This window comes from Wasmannia auropunctata, unplaced genomic scaffold (assembly GCF_000956235.1).
Source record: "Wasmannia auropunctata unplaced genomic scaffold, wasmannia.A_1.0 LD336074.1, whole genome shotgun sequence".
NCBI lineage: Eukaryota > Metazoa > Arthropoda > Insecta > Hymenoptera > Formicidae > Wasmannia > Wasmannia auropunctata.
In genome coordinates, this window is record NW_012026816.1 from 1,883,119 (window position 1) to 1,906,851 (window position 23,733).

General features: G+C 39.7%; 2 protein-coding genes across 2 annotated transcripts; one reads left to right on the forward strand and one right to left on the reverse strand.

Moving 5' to 3' along the window:
- Positions 1–192: 192 nt before the first annotated feature.
- On the forward strand, positions 193–5,665 carry LOC105449621 (lysosomal Pro-X carboxypeptidase). The gene is made up of 7 exons (XM_011688915.1): positions 193–444; positions 991–1,131; positions 2,386–2,666; positions 3,243–3,400; positions 3,491–3,663; positions 3,866–4,218; positions 4,476–5,665. Exons 1-7 carry the CDS (start codon positions 283–285, stop codon positions 4,696–4,698), a joined length of 1,491 nt encoding a protein of 496 aa, XP_011687217.1. The 5' UTR covers positions 193–282; the 3' UTR covers positions 4,699–5,665.
- LOC105449619 (kinesin-like protein KIF3A) lies at positions 4,755–9,902 on the reverse strand. Its single transcript, XM_011688913.1, has 9 exons — positions 9,713–9,902; positions 8,882–9,300; positions 8,238–8,428; positions 8,004–8,143; positions 7,700–7,897; positions 7,163–7,554; positions 6,633–7,050; positions 6,325–6,450; positions 4,755–6,197 (listed from the first exon to the last, which is right to left on the reverse strand). Exons 1-9 carry the CDS (start codon positions 9,725–9,727, stop codon positions 6,057–6,059), a joined length of 2,040 nt encoding a protein of 679 aa, XP_011687215.1. The 5' UTR covers positions 9,728–9,902; the 3' UTR covers positions 4,755–6,056.
- Positions 9,903–23,733: the final 13,831 nt, after the last annotated feature.

A 23,733-nucleotide genomic window follows, 5' to 3' on the forward strand; every position in this document is an offset into this window, starting at 1 on the left:
AACGTTATAAATCCATTTTACGAAGATATATATATATATATAGTATATAGTTAAGTTATATATATATATAACTTGACGGCGCAATGCGCGACCGAATAAGATACTGCGTTGAAGAGCTGATTTGTTCGTTCCGCGACACCCCGTATATACGAGGTCGCGCGGCGACAGCGAAGCGGGACGGAGCAGGACGGAGTGCTCTGCCGAGACCCGAGTGTGCTACAGCGACTCGCGGAGAGGACGAGTATTCGCCAGTGAGAACGCGGGCTTTCTCGTGGCTGCATCATGTGGCTACGGACATCGCTGCTGCTCTGTGTCGCGGTCGCGCTATGCCGGTCGATGGTCCAGCTGACGCTTGGAAGCGAAATCGCCGCGAACCGGGCTCTCAATCATGACACGCCGCGAAGCAGCAAATACAAATACGAGACCAAGACGTTCGACGTGCGCGTGAGTTATCGCGCACGTGTGCTGATTATTTGTTATTTATGACACAGCTGTATCACTAATTTTCAATCAATTAAAAAACTAATTGACTGTACACATCAATTATTGATTGCGCGCGGGATAGTTATTTATCAATTTCTGTTAATTATAACAAGCAAATAATTGTGTAAACACGTTCCATGTGTATCATTCACGTTAAACTTTCCATTCATACCATTTAACTGAACGGAAGCAAATATCATAAAATATTTTATAATATCATTGATTGATATATACAATTAATATGTATGAAATTAATTATAATTAATATGTATAGTATGAAATAATTATCACATCGTGCATCATTGTGGTACACGAGGTTTAATTTGGACAGTCGCACAAAATCGGCGCGATATGGAACATGTTAATTAGTAATTACGACGTAATTATTAATTAACTTAATTTCTGCTAGACGCACAAAACTGATAAATTATTAAAAATGAAAATTAGACATAAATAAAATTCATTATCAATTACTGCTGGTTAACATTTTACAATACGTTTCCTAAGGTGGATCACTTCAGCTTTGCCGTACAGGACACTTTCAAATTGCGATATCTCGTAAACGACACTTGGCGAAAAACGCAAAATGCCCCTATATTCTTCTACACCGGAAATGAAGGCAGTATCGAAGTTTTCGCAGAGAATACGGTAAGAGCGGTCAGTTGTTCAGACAAGATAATTGATACGCGATATCGCGTTGTGCGCTTAGTTGCAGCGGCTTAATTAAGTGCTGATTATATTTATGTTTTTATCATGTGTTTGTAAATGATATCTTCCTAACAAACACGAAGTTCTTAAGCTTCTCTAATGCATAAACATATTAATTACTACAAAATTGTTATGAAGTAATAGTCCTTAATAAAATATTAATAATATAAACGGAATAATCCTTAATTAAATAATAGTAAAATAGTAAAATTAATAAAATGCAGATTAGATTGTAGAAGATTTTATAATATTTAACAAATAAAATTTCTTGTTTTCTTTTTCGTTGCATTGAAATGGATTTATTCCAATTGAGTAAATCCTAATCGAGATAATTCAGATCTTTTGCTCATGAAATAAATCTTAAAACTAAAATTAATATATTAAATTAGCGATAAGAAAGTAAAAAAATTAGTGAACTGTAGACCACGTCATTAAGGGGTAAAACCACTTTGATGCCCTAAGGGAATTTTTTTTAAAGAAATGCGAAGTGTTTATAAAAATCCATTTAATAATTTATTATACATATATTAAAGTAGAAATTGTATTTTTTTTCAGTTGATATATTAAAAAATGCCGGCTTGACAGCTGATGGACGGGAAAAAAGCGATGGGCACGATGAGCTTATCGTAGCTTGACCTAGAATAATGAAACAAAAAAAAATTAGTTTTTTTAGTCTAAAACCTAGTAGAATACGTAGGATTTTTTCGAAATATTGATATCTCGCTTTTCCGTGTAACTTTAAGTAACGAAATTTTTGGTTGAAAATTTACATTTTACTTTGAATCGATGCCATATCAAAAAAATGCATATTTTTTTAAACGGCTACGTATTCTACTAGCTTTTGGACTAAAAAAACTAATTTTTTTTGTTTTATTGTTCTATGTCAAGTCTACGATAAGCTGTCGTGCCCACCGCTTGATCCTCTTTTTTCAAAGCGCTCCCGCCCATCAGCTGTCAAGCCGCAAAGTTTTTTAATATATCAACTGAAAAAAAAATAAAATTTCTACTTTAATATATGTATAATAAATGTAAATGGATTTTTATAAACGCTTCGCATTTCTTAAAAAAAATTCCGAAAAAGTGTTAAATTTCAGGGTGTCAAAGTGGTGTTCACTCTTTAAATAAAATCAACCTTTAGCCTTTTGTACGTTATCTCATTTCAATTCTTTGACAAGTTATATATATCCTTCGCAGGGTTTCATATGGGACATCGCACCACAGTTCGGCGCATTGGTAATATTCGCCGAGCACCGTTACTACGGTGAATCGCTGCCCTATGGGAACCGGTCCTTCACGGATCCGCAACATCTCGGCTATCTAACGTCCCAGCAAGCTCTAGTCGATTACGTGGAGCTAATCGATCATTTGAAATCGCAACCGGGATATGAGCGCAGCCCAGTCATAGCTTTCGGTGGCTCGTACGGCGGTATGCTCAGCGCTTGGATACGCATGAAGTATCCCCACATTGTTCAGGGGTACGTTTTATCGTTGGACGATAGCGGTACCTTGTTTGTACAGCTAAGAGCACAGAAACGTAGAGGAGACATACCTAAACACATATCCATTTTATGTTAAATATATCTAAATATATAGATATTTAGATATATTTAGATATGTAGATATTTTTATATTTAACGCTTATGCAGCGATAATTGCTCAATCAGATATACACAATCGTAATTGTTCAACAATTATAAATCGTTGACATTAAATCGTAAACATTTGTAAATAGTACTTCAAGATCGGCTCTATCAGGATACATTATTTTATATTTTAATTTTGCGCTTTCCTTTTTAGAGTTAATCGCGATTTAAATCCGTGCAAGAAGAAATGTGAAAAAAGTTTAAACTAGGGTAGAGAATTTTATTATTCATATTCCAAGCCTACGTATATATAAAAAATATGACAATATACATAATATCTGAGGCAAAGATGTACGTACATGCAATAAAATAATATTCTTTATTGGCAACAGCGCGAATTCATGTGAACGGCAACTTATCGCGCCAAACGTTTACAATATTGCATAATATTAAATATTATCGTTGCAGCGCGATTGCGGCCTCCGCGCCGATTCTGCAGTTCACCGGCGTCGTGGATTGCGGGGCATTCGCTCGGATAGCAACGTCGGATTATCGTGTAGCGAATCCAACGTGCCCGCAACTTATCCGGAACGCGTGGAGCACGATAACGAATGTGACTTCGAACGGTAATGTGAAATAAGTTCCCCCAACACTTGGTCGTAATTAATTCACCTGACATTCGATTTTCTAAAATCTTTGCCGCTCTTGCGTTTCAGACGAGGGCAAAAAATGGCTGTCGGACAATTGGAGGCTGTGCGAGCCGCTGAAAACCGCGGAGAATGTCAAGACGCTGAAAGATTTTTTGCAGAATATCTACATCAATCTGGCCATGGTCAACTATCCATACGAGGCTAACTTCTTAGCGCCGCTACCCGGCAATCCGATTAATGTGAGCATCTCTCCAGTTTTGCAATCATAAACTTAATTTCCTCCATGAATCTTCTGGCGAATGTAAAATCGCTTTTTTTTACTGAAAATTGGACAAGATTATTATTTTTAATGTTCTGTGTATACAGAATAATTATAGATTCCAATTAAAATCAATGTGAGAATTTTAAAACTGATGATTTGAACGTTTATTATATGCTCAGGTTTTCTGTCAACACCTGACAAACGCGTCATTAACGGGAAAACCGCTGTTATCGGCGCTTTACCGAGCTGTCAGCGTTTATACGAACTACACCAGGAAGGCGAGCTGCATCTCCATGAAGAATGCGGAGCCGGGCTTGGACGCCGATCAGGGATGGAATTATCAGGCGTGCACAGAAATGGTGATGCCGATGTGCACCGATGGCGTCAACGATATGTTCGAGCCGGAGGCGTGGAACCTCGCAGATTATAACAACACCTGTTTCAAGAAATATTCCGTATCGCCGCAACCTTATTTGGTTTGCGAGCAATACGGCTGTAAGAATTTTATCAATGTATCTAACATCATTTTCAGGTACACAAAATGATATCTATAAGTAAATATTAAAAAATCACTTTGTTTTTATTTTCTATATATTTTTGTTTCTAATTTTATTTCACTTCTATATTATAATATATATTTTCCTTCTAATTTTTATGTTTCTAATTTTATTCTATGTAAATGTTCTCACACTTCTATTTCGATCGATTCATTTTAATTTTGCCTCCGTACCCTGGGATTTTTCATTGCTGAGCCGTCAATAAACTTTCATTTTTCTTTTCTTTTCGCAGCAACGGATTGCTGGATCCGTGGACGAGCGGAGGTGTGCTGCGCAATTTATCCGAGTCGGCGATTGCGATAGTGATCCCGGATGCCGCGCATCATCTCGACTTACGAGAGAGTAACAGTAACGATCCGTACAGCGTTGTCTTGACGCGCAAGTTCCATCAATTTACGATTCACAAGTGGATCCAGGAATATATCCAGGATCATAGAATAGAGGAGACTTTTTAAGTTCGACGCGACGAAAGGTGAAGTAGTTTACTGGGATTATCGGGAATAACGCCTGGTCGAAATTTATCTTCTTTATTTCTCAAATTAAAAATACAAAAACAGGACACATACGTCGCGACAACAATAAATACTCAAGCGCTGCCGTGGACCGGCTACTTTATAACGCTGAACAAAGCGTTGACGAAAACTCAATCGAAAACATGCGCGAAAGCATTTTCGGTGTATCACAGTAATAAATAATAAATGCACATACCTCGTCGGGTATTCTAAAAGATCTACAAGAGAGAGAGTATAAAACGTATTCGGACAATGCGAAAGTTCAAAAATATAGGCGTTCAAAGAACGTCCGACCTTCCCGGACGTTTCTCGCGATATATTTTTCAGACGTTCGCACTGTCTCTAAAATCCTTCGTCACGAATCTAATATCACTATAGCACATAAAAATGGCTACTTCGTCAAATAAAACCTCGTAACTCTAACGCGATTATTTGACACTGATACTCGACATTAATTATAAATATATGCGCCGTATTACTTCTAGCTTTTTATTTACGTAATTTCTTATGCCAAGTTTGTCCGAAGGAATCATGTAGGGAGTGAGTACAAGCGAACAAAGCTACCGAAGAATATACGAATTTCTAAATGTAGAAGAAATTTATCTTTAAGAGAACGTCGTATTTTAAACCGAATCTATAAATATCATGTAAATACGATGTCATGATTTTTTTTTTATATACGTCGATTCTCCGAAATTTTCAAATCTTTCTCGTTCCACAGGTACAGCATTGTTTCTTTTCACACTTTTCTAAATGGACTCGTATTATTTTCTACATTACCAGAGCGATCTCTTTCGAATATTATTAACACGAAAATGTATTTCCGATAATATTTTAACACACGATTTGTAAATGCGTTGGAATGCTCTTTCTATATTATATTATAAATAAAAAATTAAATACTCTTGGATAAAATACTTGTGTCTTCTATGGCGCGTGACTCCAAAGTGATTTCAAACAGAAAGCGTTTAAATAGTTTTATCTACTGTGTCTGTTTGTGTGTGTGTGTGAGATTGGCGTTAAATTATAGTTTCAACCGTAACCACTCAATCGATATAGTTGGACATTTTTCTCACAGGCAGGTTACACTCTGTATAAAAAAAAGTCTCGAGATCTTAAAAAAGTAAGATAGAATATCGCGAAACCGGAAACGGGTGTATATTATCTAATCGTACCAGTCACCGATACGAGTATCTTGCAGACACTCGCACGATTGCGTAAGTCTCTAAGAAAAAATAGATCTACAAAAATGTGAGAGAAGATAAACCTCTGCGTTTCCACGCGGCCGAGGATCCTCGTGTTTAGTGCGGTGTACGTCGATGCGCGGTAGTTGGTCTGGGGACGCCAGAACGGCTTCGCACTTTCTTCGGTTGCACAAACGTTGTATTGTCTATCCCGATGTTGTAAGTGAGATATATGTTCGACATGTCTGGCGGTATTGTCTGCAAATAAAGAGAAATTTTTATATATCGTTATGTAGATCGAAATGTTGGTCATAGAATTTTAAACACCAGAAAAATTCGTACTGTGTCCTTTCTAGGATTAATATGACAAAATGGATAATCTTACGTCTTTAGTATTCCCTGCCGGCGACGCGGTCTGCGCTTTGCGCATGTTATTTCCTGTATACGCCACGCACTTTAGCTGCCACTCGCCTATATCCTCATTCCAGTGAACGTATCTCTTGATCATCGTCTGTAAGATAACACAGAGATACACTTAAACAATATATTTAATATATTTCGTAAAATTAGATTAACTTCGATGCGTTTCGTCGATCGTTAATCGTCATTTTGACTCATTTGAAAATTTTAATCTTTCAAGTTTTCAGTTGATAACATTCTAAGAAAATTTGCGCAACAATATTTTTCACATACCTGATACTGAACGGGAATATAATGATTCACAATGAGATTCTGCAGCTGCAACTCCCTGCCGATTCCCCGTACACCCTCCAGAAGACCCTCCATCTCCCTTTGGTGTTCCTGCTGCAGATCGGACAGCTCCGCCTTGACGGACATCAACATCGTGTACACGCGCGCCAACTTTTTCGTTTTCCCAGCCGCTTCCTCCTGCAGAGACGAGTACTTCTCCTCGATGTCGATGCGCTCCGCCTCCTTCGCCTTAATGGCCCTCTTCAATTGCTCCTCTCGGCTCTTCCGCTGATCGAGTTCGACCGCCGCGGCGGCTAACAATTGCTCCTGTGCCTCCGCCTTCTCCAACAGATTTTCGCCGCCCACTAATATTTTATTCTGCAAATTCTGCATCTTCTCTCGCAGCGCTTCCTTCTCGCTCCTGGAATTAGGGCACTTGATCTTAAAAGTGTCCGTTCTTACATCGTTTATTTCTTTCATATTACAGATTTAATTATCTGTTACATTAATTTTACATTTGAACAAAAACTTACTGAGTCTTCTTCAATTCGATGACGTCTTTGTCCACCGGACTCTTATCGTCCCTCTCGGCCTTATCGACCTTCTCTGTCGAGTCCACGTCTCCGTCCTCCAACTCTTCCACCGACATCATTTGACTCCTTCTACGTCGAGCCCTCTTGTCCCGCTTCGTTTCTCTCGATTCCTCCGAATCCTCGGACTCGTCCTCGGACTCCGAGAGTTCCGCGCCATTCTCCTCCAGCTGTTTGCGCAATTGTTCGATCTCGACTTGGAACTGACGAAGCAAAGCATCCTTCGGATCCTCGTTGATCCTCGCGCGATTCTTGATGTTCTTCGCGCGATTCGCGTAACGTAAAGTGCTTATAGTCTCGTCGTAGTTTATATCCGCCGGACTAATGTTTGCGCACTGAAATCGCGATATTAATGACGTTAAATATTTTTTAATCACGAAAACAAACGCGTAATTATAACATTACTTGTTAAAACTGCTAAAGCATCTATAATTATTTACAATAAGTAAACGTATGGAATGTCTATATTGTATCACTTACCATCAACGTTTTCGAATTTCCACCCAACGAGTCCTGAAGCAATCTAGTCAGTTTCGAATTTCTGTAAGGCACGTGAGAGCTTTGTCCGTCAACCAGCGCGGATATTACGTTCCCCAATGTGGACAATGACAAGTTAATCTTGGTGGCCTCGCGAAGCCGCTGGCCCGTCGCCTTTGTCTTACTTTGTCTCTCCGATCCCTGCCAATGTAGAAAAGTGAGAAAATAGACAAGAAAATTCAGGAACGTAAAATGGAAATCTTATATTTGAAGAAACAACGTTGTGTCGCATGACCGACATACGTACAGCTAAATCCACCAAATGGAGCTTCCCCATTTTCACATGCTGCTCCCCATCTTCGCCGATCTGACTAGATTCAACCGTGATTGTGAATATCGCGTGGGACCGGGAGCTGGACACGTTCATGGCAGTAGCCCCGACAACTCCTACGCGAATTCAGGATTACTTTCAGCATGTATGCATCGTAAACGTATGCAAAACTGCGCATGTTTGCCGCATCGCTGTACTGTCGTTACTCACGATTCTTGTTGCCGAGAGACATAATGCGATCCAAATCGTCGGCATTGTTCACCACGTACCCGCTGAGGTCCTTCACGAACACTCCGATGTCAGGTCTTTCTTTCACCTCCAATCGAGTATTCTGATCTTTACCGAGCAGATCCCGAACTTCCTCGTTGTAGATCTCCAGGTACGTCGCACGCACGAGAAATCTATTACAATAATCAATATATTAATAGAAGAAATTCAATCTGCTTAGAAAAGTACACTACCGCTCAAAAATATTTGCCCACTTTGTCTTTTTTTAGTTAAATATGGTTAAATAATGCTAATTTTAAAGAAAAGTGAATTTCAATCTTCTTTCCTAATCTTCTAATTGTTGGGCTTAATAATAATCTTGACGCGAAATTTTACATTCTACGTATATATAAAAAAAAATAGAATGAATTTAAAGCATATAAAAGTGATACATACAAAAATCAAAGTGGACATATACTTTTGAATGATAATGCTCTATTTTAATGATACAAGCTGTTTCAAGATATCTGCTTCACAGAATTGTACAGCATTATTTCGTAAAATAGCAATAAAAGTCTCGTGTTTTTACGTCATTTATACATCATACAATAGTTTGTTTTCGACAAGACGTGTGTACGAAGCCTTACTTCTGAATTTCATCGGCTTTAGCTATGTGACCGAAGATGTGAGCAAACGTGTTTGGAATGATGCCTCTGGCTTGTGGGGAGGTTTTAGCGCCGGACATGGTGTAGGTTTTGCCGGTGCCGGTTTGGCCGTACGCAAAGATCGTTCCATTGTAGCCCTGCAGCACCTTGTCGACTATTGGCCTGGCGGTCTCATTATAGATGTCCACCTGGGTGGAGTCTGTGTCGAACACCGCGTCGAAGGAAAAGACTTTCGGTGGCTCTCCATGCGCCGCATTTTGATTCTCTATCGTGATCTCGGCGTTCAGGGTATCCACTTCTATTATATTCTTGCTGTGGTTGTCAAACTCCTTGGTGCTGAGTGGCCGAACTCGCACCACCACCCTGACATTCTCTATCTCTCCCAGCTCCGATGCGCTATCCTGAAATATGTAACATGTCACATGAAGATAGACCTATCGTTTTAAAGAGCATTTAATTCTAAGGATGCGCGATTCATAATGCGATAATTAAATGTTCATTATAGTACAGTAAACTTAAAAAAAAAAAGATAACAGACTATGCTAATTACATTAGATTCCACAATATGGATTTAGATATAATACCACTGCTGTGTAAATAACAGCAAGTCAATGGAACAAGTAAATTATTACATAATATTGACTAATCAATAATATTCAAGCAATAAAAAATCAGATAGCAGACGCGCCGTGGAACTCTTGTCTCGGTTACTGTCGCACAGCCGAGCTTGACATTAGAAATGTCACAGAATGTCAGAGAGATCGTCTCTCTGTCTGGCACATACATACTGTACTTGAATAGAATAATACTAACTTCGGTCCCCGGCATTGCGGATCCGTGTGCACCCGCCAGCAGTCACATAAACACGAGCGTTTCTCACAGCATAATTCGCAAACGTTTGCGGAGCACACGTCGGGGAACGTCGGGCTAGCAGACGACCTCGGTAAACAAATGGATCGATGCCTGCCGTTCGCTGACACATTAACGCATTTACGCGCAGCCGGACTCGCCGTGTTCGAGGGGAGCCATCTTTCCCTTGTATCGGCAAACGATTACGCAACTATATATGCTTCTATTGGTAATGTTACTACCGATAATCTATCGACTTATCTTTGTACGAGAACCGCGGGCTTACTTATTTTACCTACTGCCGTTTCAATTAAAGACATATATATGTATATAATAATTGCAGTCGAAAGGCAATTAATACGTTTTGCAATAACACACATTGAACAACAAATTTTGATCAACTTTCTATTTCTAAACTCTTCTAATAAATATAATAAGTGTTTTTTGTAGAGATTTTTACATTAAAAAAGGAGATACTTTTCAAAAATTCTGCATTGTCTCTTCAATTACCCGGGAAAAAAAGTTCCATATATAATTATATATAATTAAATGCAAAATATGTCCATATATTATGTTTCTTTCCTTTATAAAATTATTCTTTAATACAAAATTGATAATACAAAATAATAAGAAGGAAACATAAAAAATAATTAAAAGAATAATTTTTGCATTGGTTTCTTTTACAAAAAATAAAGTTTAAAGAAATAGAAAAGTGGTATTATTTTAATTATATATATACATATATAATTATATATATATATAATTAAACTTATGCCACTTTTCTATTTCTTTAAACTTTATTTTTTAGTATAATATACATATATAACAACCTCCAGTTTCGTCATCTCCATTTGGCGATCGCCTTCCAGAAACCGTGCTTCAATTTACGCCGCTAAATGCCGTATAGCACTGGCAGCGCATTTCAGAGCACCATAGTTCTGGGTGGATTTGAATCTGGATCCTCGGCACAGTAAGCTGCCACGCAGCTCCTCGCGCCACGATCGCTCGTCTCTTCAAATTTGATTTTTTGTAAAAAAAACAGTGTAACAATTATTATTTTAATTATTTTTTATGTTTCTTTCTTATTATTATCAATTTTGTATTAAAGAATAATTTTACAGAGGAAAGAAACATATATGAACATATTTTGCATATAATTATATATAATTATATATGGAATTTTTTTCCCGGGTAAATATTATTTTTTTTTGTGAAATTTCGCTATGAATTTCTTAATTATGTTATACATATATATATGTAATAACGCAAATTCGTAAAAATGAATATCTTTAATTTATTTACTCTCTAGAATATATTTCAGCCTTTTAGTTTTAACATTTTCATAGCATTGCAATTAAGTGACCTTCAACTCTATTCGATATAATTTCATCGAGAACTAATTTGTCTCTAATTATGACACCATCGTTTAAATTATTATATAAGAAGGAGCAGACGGACGATCGAAAAAGTGCTTTCTAAATTTAAACGGTTTCCATCATTCAAGCTATATCATTATATGAACAATTCTCGCAATTAATTCTCCAGACGATTTGCATGAAATTCAACGCGATGTTCTGTCAGCAGGTCGTTTCTAGGTAACATATGAAGAGTTTACCGTTGTTGCTACAGGATACATCCTACTTTTATATACCGCGTGTCTTCTTCGATGACAAGTCGATCAGATAAAACTTTAAGACTTTATTGTCGCAAAGACTTTATTGTCGTAATAAGGTATTACAACAATAATTTTATAGTTATATAATGAATTACAAATGTGGAACTTTAGAGATACAAATAAACAACAAAAACCTTGCATTTTCAATAAGATAAGATTCTATAATAATAATTATAATTATTAATTTGAATATTATTATTATTATTATTATGTGAAACTTTAGAGATACAAATAAACAACAAAAATTATTCTCTTCAACGTACAAAATTTGTAATGAATTTGAATATTTGCAGCTACGTTCTAATAAATGCCCTTGCATTTCCTATTTATTTTCACGAGAAATGTATTGTGTTTTCCACTTAGAACGTAGCTGCAAATATTTAAATTCATTACAAATTTTGTACGTCGAAGAGAATAATTACAACGTAAAATAAATATACTCTCGCTAAGAAATATACTTTCTGTGATAAAGAATAGATATATTCTATCTTTAACAGATACGTTCTCGCTGAAAATTGAGATCTCTCTCTATTTCTCTTTCTATCTCCAGATTTATAGAAGATTCTATTGCTGGCTAATGTCCGTTAGAAGTAGGACACTGCATAATGTACAATGTAACATCACGCTATAAGTGCCGCGTCATTTACACTTGTATATCGCGCGATTTAAACTGTGTAATTAAGCGGACAGTATAATAAGCGCGAGACATTATTAAAACGGGTGTGCAGAAATCGTGAGAAGATATCTAAGTCAACGCGTAAATCTTTACTTTCTATCGATGAAAGTTCTGGGCGGAAAGCAGGAATGACCTTTGTCATTACACTATTTAGTGGACCTTCTATAGTGTTTAAGAACTAATCGTGACGAAATGGTATCTGTATACTGTAAATTAACATGATATTCGTTTAACTTTTCTTTAATTTCATTTTTGTCTCTCATCTTCTTTTTGTTTGTTTTATTACGATCTTCTCATTTCCCTTCTTCTTTCTTATAAATATTTAATAACAATCTGATAATTAATTAGCTCAACTACCTATCCTCTTTTTTTTCATCTCTCTTTCTTTCTCTGTCTGTCTTTCGTTTTCTCTCCTTTCTCCCATTTATCTCTTTCATTTTTGTTCTATTTTAAAATAGAAGCTATAGAAGAATTAAAGACTAATAAAACGAATAAACAAAGATGTTGTAATATAATTATATATATAATTTTATTCAACAATATTCTGCTTTAATAGGTATTTATCGAATAAAATGATATAATTAAATTGTAACATCTTTATTTGCTCATTTTATTAGCCTTCATTTCTTCTTGTTTTTTTTCTATTTTATTTCTAAAATATGAACCAATATACAATTTTACTTTGTTCTATTTTTTTTATTTTATACAGTAATGGTTAATTATATATTATATAAATTATTTTATTTACGCGGTTTAAAACAAAATGCTTTTTAGAAACGTCCAGCTTCTTCGAAAGAGTCCTTCTCCCTTCCCTCTCCCTCTCTTAATTCTCTTTCTTTTTTTCCGCTTCCATCTATTTTTTTATATGTTTTTCTTTCTGTTTCTTTTCTTAATTTTTTTTTCGTTGTAACACAAAAGAAATAGAAACACGGTATTTACGTTAAAACGATTAATTACTTTACACGCCATTCGAAGTAAGCTAATTGGGCACGAGATAGGGTCCAGCTTCGTATGTGCGTCATCAGCCGTCCCCTCTCTATTCTCTCTCTTTCCACCTCAGGTTTTTCCCTTTGTCCCTCTCGTCGAGACGGTTGCCCCCGTCGTTTGCCGTCGTACCCTTCTCCACGCTAGAGCCGGCTTCGCGCCCCTCTTGCAGCTCCCCCGGCGCGGCGTGCCGACTCGGAGCGGTGCGGAGCAGCAGCTGACGGACGTAACAATGCGTTGTTCCCGGTGCACACGGTAGTGCTATGTATTCCGCACAAGTACCAGAAGAAAACCGTCACGATAAAGCGGCGTCACCGATATAGAGGGTCGTGCGGCGCACCCCAGCCGTTACGCGGGAAACGCGATGTGAAACCCCCCCCCACCGGTACATTCACGCCACCAGGTAAGAATCAGACCTCGATCGAGAGGGCTCTAATATAACTTCTCTGACCTGCTTACGTTGCGAATAGCCGAGGAGAGAAAATTTACGCGTCGAGATGCGAACGCGCGGATCCTCTTCGGCGCGAAAGGGTGAAGCCCCGAGCGGGCGATACTTGCGCGAGATGTGTGAAATTACGTGAAGTGAGAAAGTTCGAATCGACAAAATAAAATTGTGCGATCGGAAAAAAAAATGAGAGGATGCTGAATCAATTATAGATAGAGAAAGAGAGAGAAAGAGAATGCTTGTCAATAACCTGACGTCGTTCGACGCCGCGATTCTATTCCTTAGAACGCTGGAGGCTGGATTTCGCGTGGATTAGTTAGTGTCGCGCAGCAGCGGGACTGACTAAAAATTGTTGTCGAAGTTGTAAAAATAAAAATGTGTGCAAACAAAATTAGGTCAGACGTCAGACAAAGAGATAAATTTAGTGTGGGCGAAAATTGATACGGCGGTATCCAGTGTGTTTAACGATCTGAAATGTTGCAAACGTCGATGACGCTCTCTCTCTCTCCCTCTCGAAAATGCGCTCGCTTTATCATGAGAGAGAGAGTAATTCTGCGGAATAATTAATGTGCGTTTGAAGCAGCGGGTATACGAGCGCTATAAATACGTAACGTAAAACTATAAGCGGGGGCGACTTTGTGCGTCTGTATCTACCGGGCGCGTTACCGTTTTTCCGCGCTGGCGGAAAGCGCGCGTGTTATCTGCACGGGGCTTAACGCGCCCCCGAAGTGAAATGCATCCGAAAGAGGAGTAGTATTTCCATATAAGTTACAAGCGGTTCTCGCCGTACAGGTTTCTGTGTCGACTGTCCATTTCCGTTGCGCAATAAATACGCGATATATACCTACGTACATTGAAGTACGTTAGAAACGAACGTGGGGGCCCGGCATTTGCATGGCGCCATAACGCTCACTCCGCCTTCGGGACTTAGAAGCTCGCAGCGTTATTGATCGATCCGGTCGCGCGCGTGTACACGCTAACGCGCGAACTAATCGCGCGGAAAACTTCGTGGCCGAAACTTACTTAGGCGACGTCACGCATGTGGAGTATGATAAAGCGTGAGTACTGCATGACATTATATACCAGTAGATTTCATTCGGTGATATACTAAATCACCTAGATATATATATGTACTAAACAACGCTAGCAACGTAGAAACGACCGGCGCACGTGTAGCGTTGTATCATATACTATCGCCTTTGATTACGCACGCCACACGAGTTATGCTTTTGATTTTAATGAATTCATGCCGCAATTATGTGAATTGCTTGGCGTAGAATTCACGAGGAATATCCCGTCGCAACTGTATTATTAAAAACGTTGTATTTGCATGTTGTGAAACAATCCGATCTATTTTTAGAGCAACAAAGAATTTTATTAGCAATAAAGAATATTTTTAAGCGAGGATATACTTTCAAATTCAAATATATACATCTTATTGATAATAATATTTTATGAATAAAATTATAGTTTTCATAATATGCTACACATTTATGAACTTTTACTATAGCTACCAATTAGAAGATTGAGTCATTATAAGCGGAATTATTTTTTCTCTTGCAGAGACAATTTATATACATATATGTATACACATACGCTTTATTTTAATAAATTTATATTTAATTATTCATACCAATACATTTGTATAATTTTATTAATATTTTATACAATAATAAATGAAAATCGATTGATATATGAATATAGGATAAATATAAGAAATAAGACTATTCGGTCAGCTCTTACAAGTATTTGTAAATAATATTTCTGCGTTTGTTAATATATTAATTTTATTAAGATATATTTAAAATTATTAGAATAGAAAATTATTTATTGATGTTTACTATAAACACCACGATACTAGTATATAAAAAATTAAGTTTCATTAACCCGAAGCTGAAGCTAATTGTATAAGACTCATCGGCTTCTATAAAGATTCTTATATGTGTGCGTATCGTAACCGTCATTGCGGAAAAGGTAGAAAAGGGGCTTTATCAGGAGTCAATGATCCGCACGCAGGCATTGCTCTCTTCTCAGGCTTCACTGGCAACAAGCGAGGTGTCTCGACGGACACTTCCTCATCGGTCATCTGTTTTCTAGTCGCTTTACGTTCCTTCGTTACGAACCCACATTTCCGTCAACACGGTCTTAAAACCAAACGGCGCTTTTAGAAACGAGCGGAAAGATTAATAAAAGATTAATCTCTGCAATTTTAAAGACAAAGTAATTTACAAAGTAATTTATTTTCTTAAAGTAAATCACTTCATGTATTTAACGAAGAGGATTGATCGCATAGGCGGAAAGAGAAGTTGTTTCGCATACTTCGTTTCGACACTACTTCTTTCACTTTCGATTCTATCCTGCAATAAAAAGAAATCTGAAATAAAAGGGAAGAATTCGATTAAAATTCAAAAATAGACGTGCGAAGCGTCTTTTGACTCTTCGTCTTTTCCTAAGTTGGCGATCTCGATCCTGAAGAAGTTCTCTCTTCGGCTTCTGCTTACGGACTCAAAATGAAGAAGAAACTCAGAGGGTACAATTAAAAGTAAGAAGTAGCATGGCCTCTTTCTGTCGGTGCTCCGTCTTCCCGTAACCGGCCAGACGCGACCCGAAAAGAGTACCTTCTCCTCTGATACTCTTTATGGACTCAAAGTGAGGAGGAAACTTAAATGCTACGATTAAAAGCAAAAAGAACCGTGTCCTCCTTTTGTCGATGCTACTCAATTTTCCCCCTCCTCCGGAGTCTACTTTTCGCTTCTCTTCATAAACATATGTATAAAAAAAAAAGAAAAGATTCGAAGAGTGAGAGTATAGATTAAGAGAGAGGTGCCCTCTTTCTGTCGAACGTCATGTCTTCCTCGGCGAAATCGCCAAAGCGATCGCTTCTCTATCTAATCCACTTCCGGATTTCCTGCCTCCCTTGCGAGTACGCCGCGAGATGAGAAAGTTTGTCTTTTGGTCTTCCTTATGCGCGTAGGTCGAAAATAAAGAAATTCAGAAATCCATTATTAAACAGAGGTTGAAGTTGACGAGCGTTCCTCCCTCCCGACGGACAACATGAATCCTCCTGAAAAATAAAAAATACATGTTCCTCTTTCGAAGACTTCTGCACATTTCTCCTCCGAGAGACTTCAGGTCTCTTCTGGGACGCGAGAGCCGACGAGAGTCGTTCCTCATCGCTCTTATTCCCCCTGTGAGCGCCCGGAGGAATGAGGAGAGAGGAAGAAGAGGAACGGAGAGAGAGAGGTGAAAAACGGCGAAGAGGAAGAGAAGCGCGAGCGAAGAGTAGGGAGCCAGCACAGCCGGAGGAACCCGGAGGAGAGAGGTTCTGTTATCCGGTCGCGGTCCTCTCTCCTCTCTCTCGCGGTGGTGGCAGGTCAGTGTTGCCGCGCTCGCGGCCGAGGACGGCCGTCACCGTCACCGTCGCCAGGGGAAAAACGTGTTTCTCTCTGTCGCATTCGCCCTCTCGTGCGCGCGGCGAAGCCAACTGCGGGGCGTCGCGTGCCCTCCACGAGCGGGAAGAGCGGTGCCCGCCGGCGCGGCGGCAGGCGACCCCGGACGATGCGCGACGCGACCCCGGGAGTAACACCGCCGCCGCGAAGCGACGCCACTGCGACCAGGTATGCGCCACGTACCCGGTGCTGGGAGAGGGTCCGAGAGGGCCGCTTCCGTTCCGTTCCATCGTCGCGGGACGCGATCGCGGAGGGATTATCGCGTCGGGAATCCGAGACGCGCCGAACCCTTCCGCCACGGTGGAACCTTATTTGCTTCGCCTAGTTGAATGCGCTTGCTATCTCGGGGTCTGGCTGGATCCATGCCTGCTCTCGCATACTTCGGTTCGGTTGTCTCGTGAAACGAAAGATCTTTGCGTAACTCGATAGTACTTTCTACGCGTGCATCTTGGATTTACGTATGTTTTATGCAAAATGTCTTGAAATTAATCAAATGTTATTTCTATAACCAATCGTAAAAGAATCGAAAGCAGAATTTGACGAATCTAAAAGATAAGCTGTGAATCTGAAATAATTGTATGGTTTAATAATGGAGATAATAAATAATAAGCAAGAATTCAAACAAATAATAGATAAATAATATTGAGACAAGTTAATGAAATAATGTTGCGAAGGATAAAATAAGATTCTACCTGGCAATGTTTTATTATAAAGATGTGAAACTTCACACTTACGCACTGAACAATAAACACGAATGAAATTGAGCTAACGGGAGAATATCTTTAGATAAAGAATTTACTTTGTAAAGAACTTCGTGAACTTCACGTTTTCATTAAATAGTTAAAACAGTGTTCCCTTGAATGTACGCCAACGCTATAGTTAGATACAACTTGCTGTATAACTTTTCAAAGTTGGAGAGAGAGATGCCAATGCTGCAGAGAACTCGATACTTTACAACCACGCGAAACATCAGAATCAGACGATCTACTAATTTATATTTAAAATATTATAATGTTCTGTAAAGAAGTTCGGAATTTATACAATTATATCATCTTCGCTAGGATACCGAGGCATTAGCATGCGAAAGCGGGTTTAGACTATCTTAGAATTTATCGTTATTCGTGTAACAGCGCTCCGATACACGGAAAAAAAATGCAAATTTCCGTCGATTGTTACGCGGCTTGATTTTTGGAGCGTTACGACGCCGTCGAGCCACTCTTCGTCGTAACAAGATGGAAAGGATTCAGGCCCCCGTCTCTTCCTCTCGCGATATCTTCTTCCTTTTTTCCAACAGGTCGCGGCCGCGGCGTCACGCCGTGTGAATCGCGCTTCGCTTCTCGCTCTGATACTTCCCGCATCTGCTTAACATTGATCTTGAACTCCCTCGCGTAATAGAGATTTTTAAGACAACGCGAATATGGGGTGCGTTGACCCTCCCGGGGCGAACCGATAATCGGATCCCCATACGAGGACGATCACCGATTAGCCCCGATGAGCCGATAATTTCCAAACGCACCGGAAATCTCCGGTTATACGTGATCACTTCGGGATTCGATCCTGCGGTTTTTACTGTTATTAAATTCCGTGGGAACGTAGAAATAAATTCACGTTTTACTCTCTCACCGTTACGCGTAAAAAACTTAACAGTTGTAGTATATGATGATGGATTGTTATCTGTATCCGCAATCAGAAAGACAGAATTTAATTAAATCTTATCGTTATCGAATTTAATTGAATTGTTATCGAAGACTGTTTTCATTTTCTTCATACATGAAGTATCCATTATAATAATTACGATAGCCACGCGTACGTATCTGTGTCTAAAGAACGTTAATAATTACGATAGCCACGCGTACGTATCTGTGTCTAAAGAACGTTAATAATTACGAGAGTCGCGCGGTACATATTTTTGGTGCCAGACAGTTCTGTTTCGGGAATACTGCGCACGGGGACCAGACGCGTACGTCTATCTATGTAAATATGTAAATACGTAAATACGTGGCGGGAAACACAGTCGGAACCCTTCACGGCTTCTTTCGGCAAAACGAGAACAGGTTCCCGAGAAGGCGGCTTTTCTAAACCTCCGGAATGTACCGCCTTCGGACGGATCTTAGGCAGGCCGTCCGCAGGTAGTTGATTTAGGAATTGCCTGTACGCGATAATTACGGGGAAGCCGTTAAAAGATCGAGAATTAATTACGGCGCCTTTTTTTTCCACGGGACCCCTTCGTATATTATCTCATATGTTTCTTGTCGCTGTGAAGAAATGTTCGAATGCCGCGAAGAGGATGTCGCTTCGACAATGTGTATTTTTTTTCCGGCCTTGTGTTTTATACTTCTTGTGTTTGACGTGATCTTTCATACGCGGTCTCCAGGACTTTACATTTTTGGAGTATAATATATTTTTCTATTAGCGCATTTACATTTTGAAAATCAACAATTTTGAATTCGGACATGCACCCAAAAAAATGTTCTACTTATGCGGGAAATTCCTTTAACCATTTCCTCTAAGAAAAAAGTTTTACATAAAGCATATTCCTCAACTATAACGCATATTTATCTATAAAGAAGTGGACCATGCGCTATAATCAAGAATAAATTCTCATAGTAATTCGACATTTTTCTATATTTTAGAATAAATACTCATAGTAATTAATATACAATAGACATTCCTCTGCATTTTAGAATATCTTTTCGAAACGTTTATTTAATATTAAGAGGAAAATCTTTTAGCATCAAGAGGGTACCGCTAAAAGATAGAATATTTTTTTTGGGTGTGATATTGAGAATTGTACTATGTTTGAAAGTGTATCACTTTATCCTACCTAGGATCGTTAGAGCCACGTGTTATCTGATTTTTCGAGTCGCGCATATTCAGATACGACGAAACCAAATCCTACACCATGTATAACCATTTCAGTTTCTCATTCCGGAATCTCTTATTACGCTTCTGAATTGTCGGGCAACAAGACGCGATTTCCTCGGACACCCGGTATTTCCCGGTCGCCTCCGTCTAAGTCCTTTTTCTCCGAGTGATTCTCCGAAGCTCTTTCTCTTTCTCTTCTTCTCATTCTTTATTTCTCTGTCTTTCCCTTTCCCTCTCTCTCTCTCTCTCTATCTTTCTGGTGATGCACCTTGCACCATAAAGTCGGTGTCGTCGAGCGGCGTTATATACGGCCTGTAGCAGCGTAACGCGGCGGTGCACGCCGAGGCATAAGACAGATGTTGTCCCGAGAAGCAAATAAAACCGAGGGAAAAGGAAGCGAGACGATGACGATGACGGGACGGCGGTGGCGGCGACAACGACGGCGAGCGTATAGGCTACCGCCTGCCGTTCCGTTCCACATCCATTTACCTTTTGCATCGCTCGAGTAAAAGCGAGAAACCCGGCCAAGGGAACACGGCGGACTTCGTACGGCGCGCGCAATTAAGAAAGCAATTTAAATGTAAGAGAACATACCTGATGCCCCGCATTCCTTTCCGCGAAATTAAAAACGACAGACCTCAGAGTGCAGCGGTCTCTCCTTCTCGCCCGTCGTACGAGATTTTCTTATACGAGATCCTTCTTACGTATCTCCGTACGTCGCGCGGAAGGAGAAACGATCGAAACCGAGGATCGCCGAGAGCTCGACGCCGCCGCGGTCGCGCGTCGCGCGGAACGCGCGTTCGCAGGGGATTGAAAATTTTGTGCCGCGGCCGCGGCACTCACGGTGCCGTTAGGCAACGGTGCATCGCGCTTGCGATACAGTCGGCGGAATTGTCCGGCGACGTCGTAAATAATCATCATTCCGAGCAGGTCGAATCGATTTAACAGAACGATAATTTTCTATAGCGACGGAAAACGTATATAGCGCACCGAGAAACTCACGTATACACGTATCGGTCCGCGCGCGCTCGCGTTTTCACGCACGTGATTCCAACCCGGTCGATGCTGGCTGCATTCCGAGTCACTGCACTTTCCAGCGGTCGCCGGCCGCGCGCTTTCGTTCTCCGGAGAACTCGCGGAGTGAATGCCGATTAAGAGTCAACTCACCTAGACGTGTTGAAGATAATCCTGCAGCGCGATCGTAGGAATTGGTTCTTTCGCGTATCTATACTCAGAAAGGATTTTATGAACGATCGATGGATCTGCGATCCATTTATCGGGGACGCCTGATTAATCCGAGATAAAAATAATTGGTCATATTTTTTTCCTTCCCCCCTTTCCGCGCCTCCTCGAGAGGAATTTATCGACGGGATTAAGAGTGACATACGCAACACAATACGCGCTCGCTTACAGCTGCAAAGCGGCGATTTTGTATGTTAAGTTAACGGTACGATAACGGTCGTACGCGGATGTTAACTGCGCGATCTTTAATGCTGCCGTAATCGTTGGACCATTACTCAAATTACTCACCGTCGCTATTAACCGCGTGAGAGATGTACCTCGCCGTAGTACCAGACGCGATGCGCGTTACGTCGTTCCGCGATTAATTGACGTATTCCACCGATCGGTTGTGAAATCGATCTAGCGATTGTTCCCTGAACTTTCGGTTACTAACTGCACGAAAAACGTCACTCTCTTGACAATGTTTATCTTCATTATTATTAATATTTTTGTTGGCATAATCCCATGGTGACGTAAGAAGCGACACGGCGTGTTGAATTTGAACTTTTTACAACCGAGATATTCTTATATAAAGTAACGATATTAACAATTAATTTATTACTGTTAATTAATTAATTTCTATTAATTATATGAATATTTAATACAGTCAAGAATAATGTAACTGTGCACGGAAAAAAAAATTACTGTTGCCACAACATAATAATTGTGATAATTTTCGCCCATCGATTTAAAAGGGTTATGAACTAAAATACTAAAATAATTTGGAAGTGACTTATATGATTAACTGAACTCTCAGCCTCAATGTTGCGACGTGCAACTATATCATATATATCTCTCAATCATACTATTTGTTGTACAGACCATATTAGAGAGATAACAATAATGCTTCGGTTGAGGCAACCACATATATGAAGATATTCTAACCGAATGTTATTTATCTTAAGCACTATACGGTTGTGACAACCGTACTGATGAGCATACCTTAACAGATGAATGCCATGTAACATCAATATAACTTAAATTCACATGCATTTCTTTTCTAAACATAGAGAATATTGTTGTAATATCCACAGTAATTTTTTCCGTGTGCCATTCAATTTTAAAGCATAATATTTCATTCTTGTTGTTACGAACCTATAAGAAGATATGGCATATCACATGTATTTGAACTGCAATTGAGACATTTTCATACTGTAGATTTAGCGATGTTAATCATTAATTTATTAGTTTACTGCGCTATTAATTTAATATTAATTATAATTACTATTAATTTATGATACGAGTATTCAGTACGATAACAGCGTCTAGACTATCTCGAGTAGCATAACATGCATTCCATTATTAACGTCGGCACATTAATATTTTATGCAATCGATACGAGAAAGATGTAATCGCAGTTCTTGTTCTACCGAGCGTACGAGAAGCGCGACGTAAGTACCTAGGTAGTAGGTATCCTCCACAACGTTGGCGTTTGCCAAGTTAATTGCCGGGATGAGATTTCAGCCAGGGTGTCTTCCGACGGCAAGTCGGAAGGGTGGCGCAGGCGCGAGACTTTCGCAGTCCGCTTCGAGAGGGAAACCGACACGCGCGGTTCGGCGGCGATCTATCTACCGGGAGGAAAGACCGAAGTTTCCCTCAGTGCTTCCGCGCGCGCCGAGTACTCGCGATCGCCGCGGGCTTTCGCGAGATGCGCGCTCGCGAAACTTCCCCGCGACAAGTTTGTCCCACAACGACATAGCGAACAACGCGACGAGAACATCGCTCGACAATTAATTTTAGCATAGCGTGATTAATCACACGAGCTCGATTGACGGAACTCTATACGAAGTGAGGACAACGTCCGCTTAATTCGATTCGTGATTCCGTACGCGCGATCGAAAGTAATTTGTCCGCAATTAATCTAACTATACCGTTTTAGACTTCACCGTAATGCCGTTGGACATTTGTTGGATATTAATTCGCGGAATCATAAATTATAAAACCAGCCTCGTCGATCGAGCCCGGTTCGATACTTCGTTTCGAACGCAAACAAAAGTTTCGCAGAGCCTGGTACACAATTTAAATAGCGATTTTTTTTTCTACCATGTTTTGATTAGTTGAGCACTTCCGGGTTTCGAGTCGAACGAACTTTGCGTGAGTTTCGTTGCGCAGCTCGAGCTCCTAAATTTATGTCACGGCATTTGGAATTTCAAGAGTCAACACTGACGTGTGATTCAAAATAGGGGGAAATTGATATTAACGGTATATTTAACTTTATTCACGTTTCGTGAGAGAGAAAGCGCTCGTATTTATTTTACTGAATAAGAAAATAAAGTCAGTGTGTAAAAAAATGTTTAGTTTTTATGAAAGGTGTTCTTTAAGAGTGTAAAACGTTGCGTGCGGACCCCCTTTCTCCAGTCGCTCTCAAGGAGGATATGCCTATTCATTAATCGCGTATACGCGAAGATTTTCCTTCTCTGTATGGACTTTTACGCGTATGCAAACCGGTGGAACGAGATGCTCGTCGGCGTGTGCAACGGGAAAGCCCGTTGAACGCGGGCGTTCATATAACAGCCGTGACCGATGTTTCGGGAGCGGAGATAAGCCGGAGGAAAGGTGGCGAGAGAGAGAGAGAGAGAGAGACTCTCCGAAGTAAAGCCGCGGCTGGTT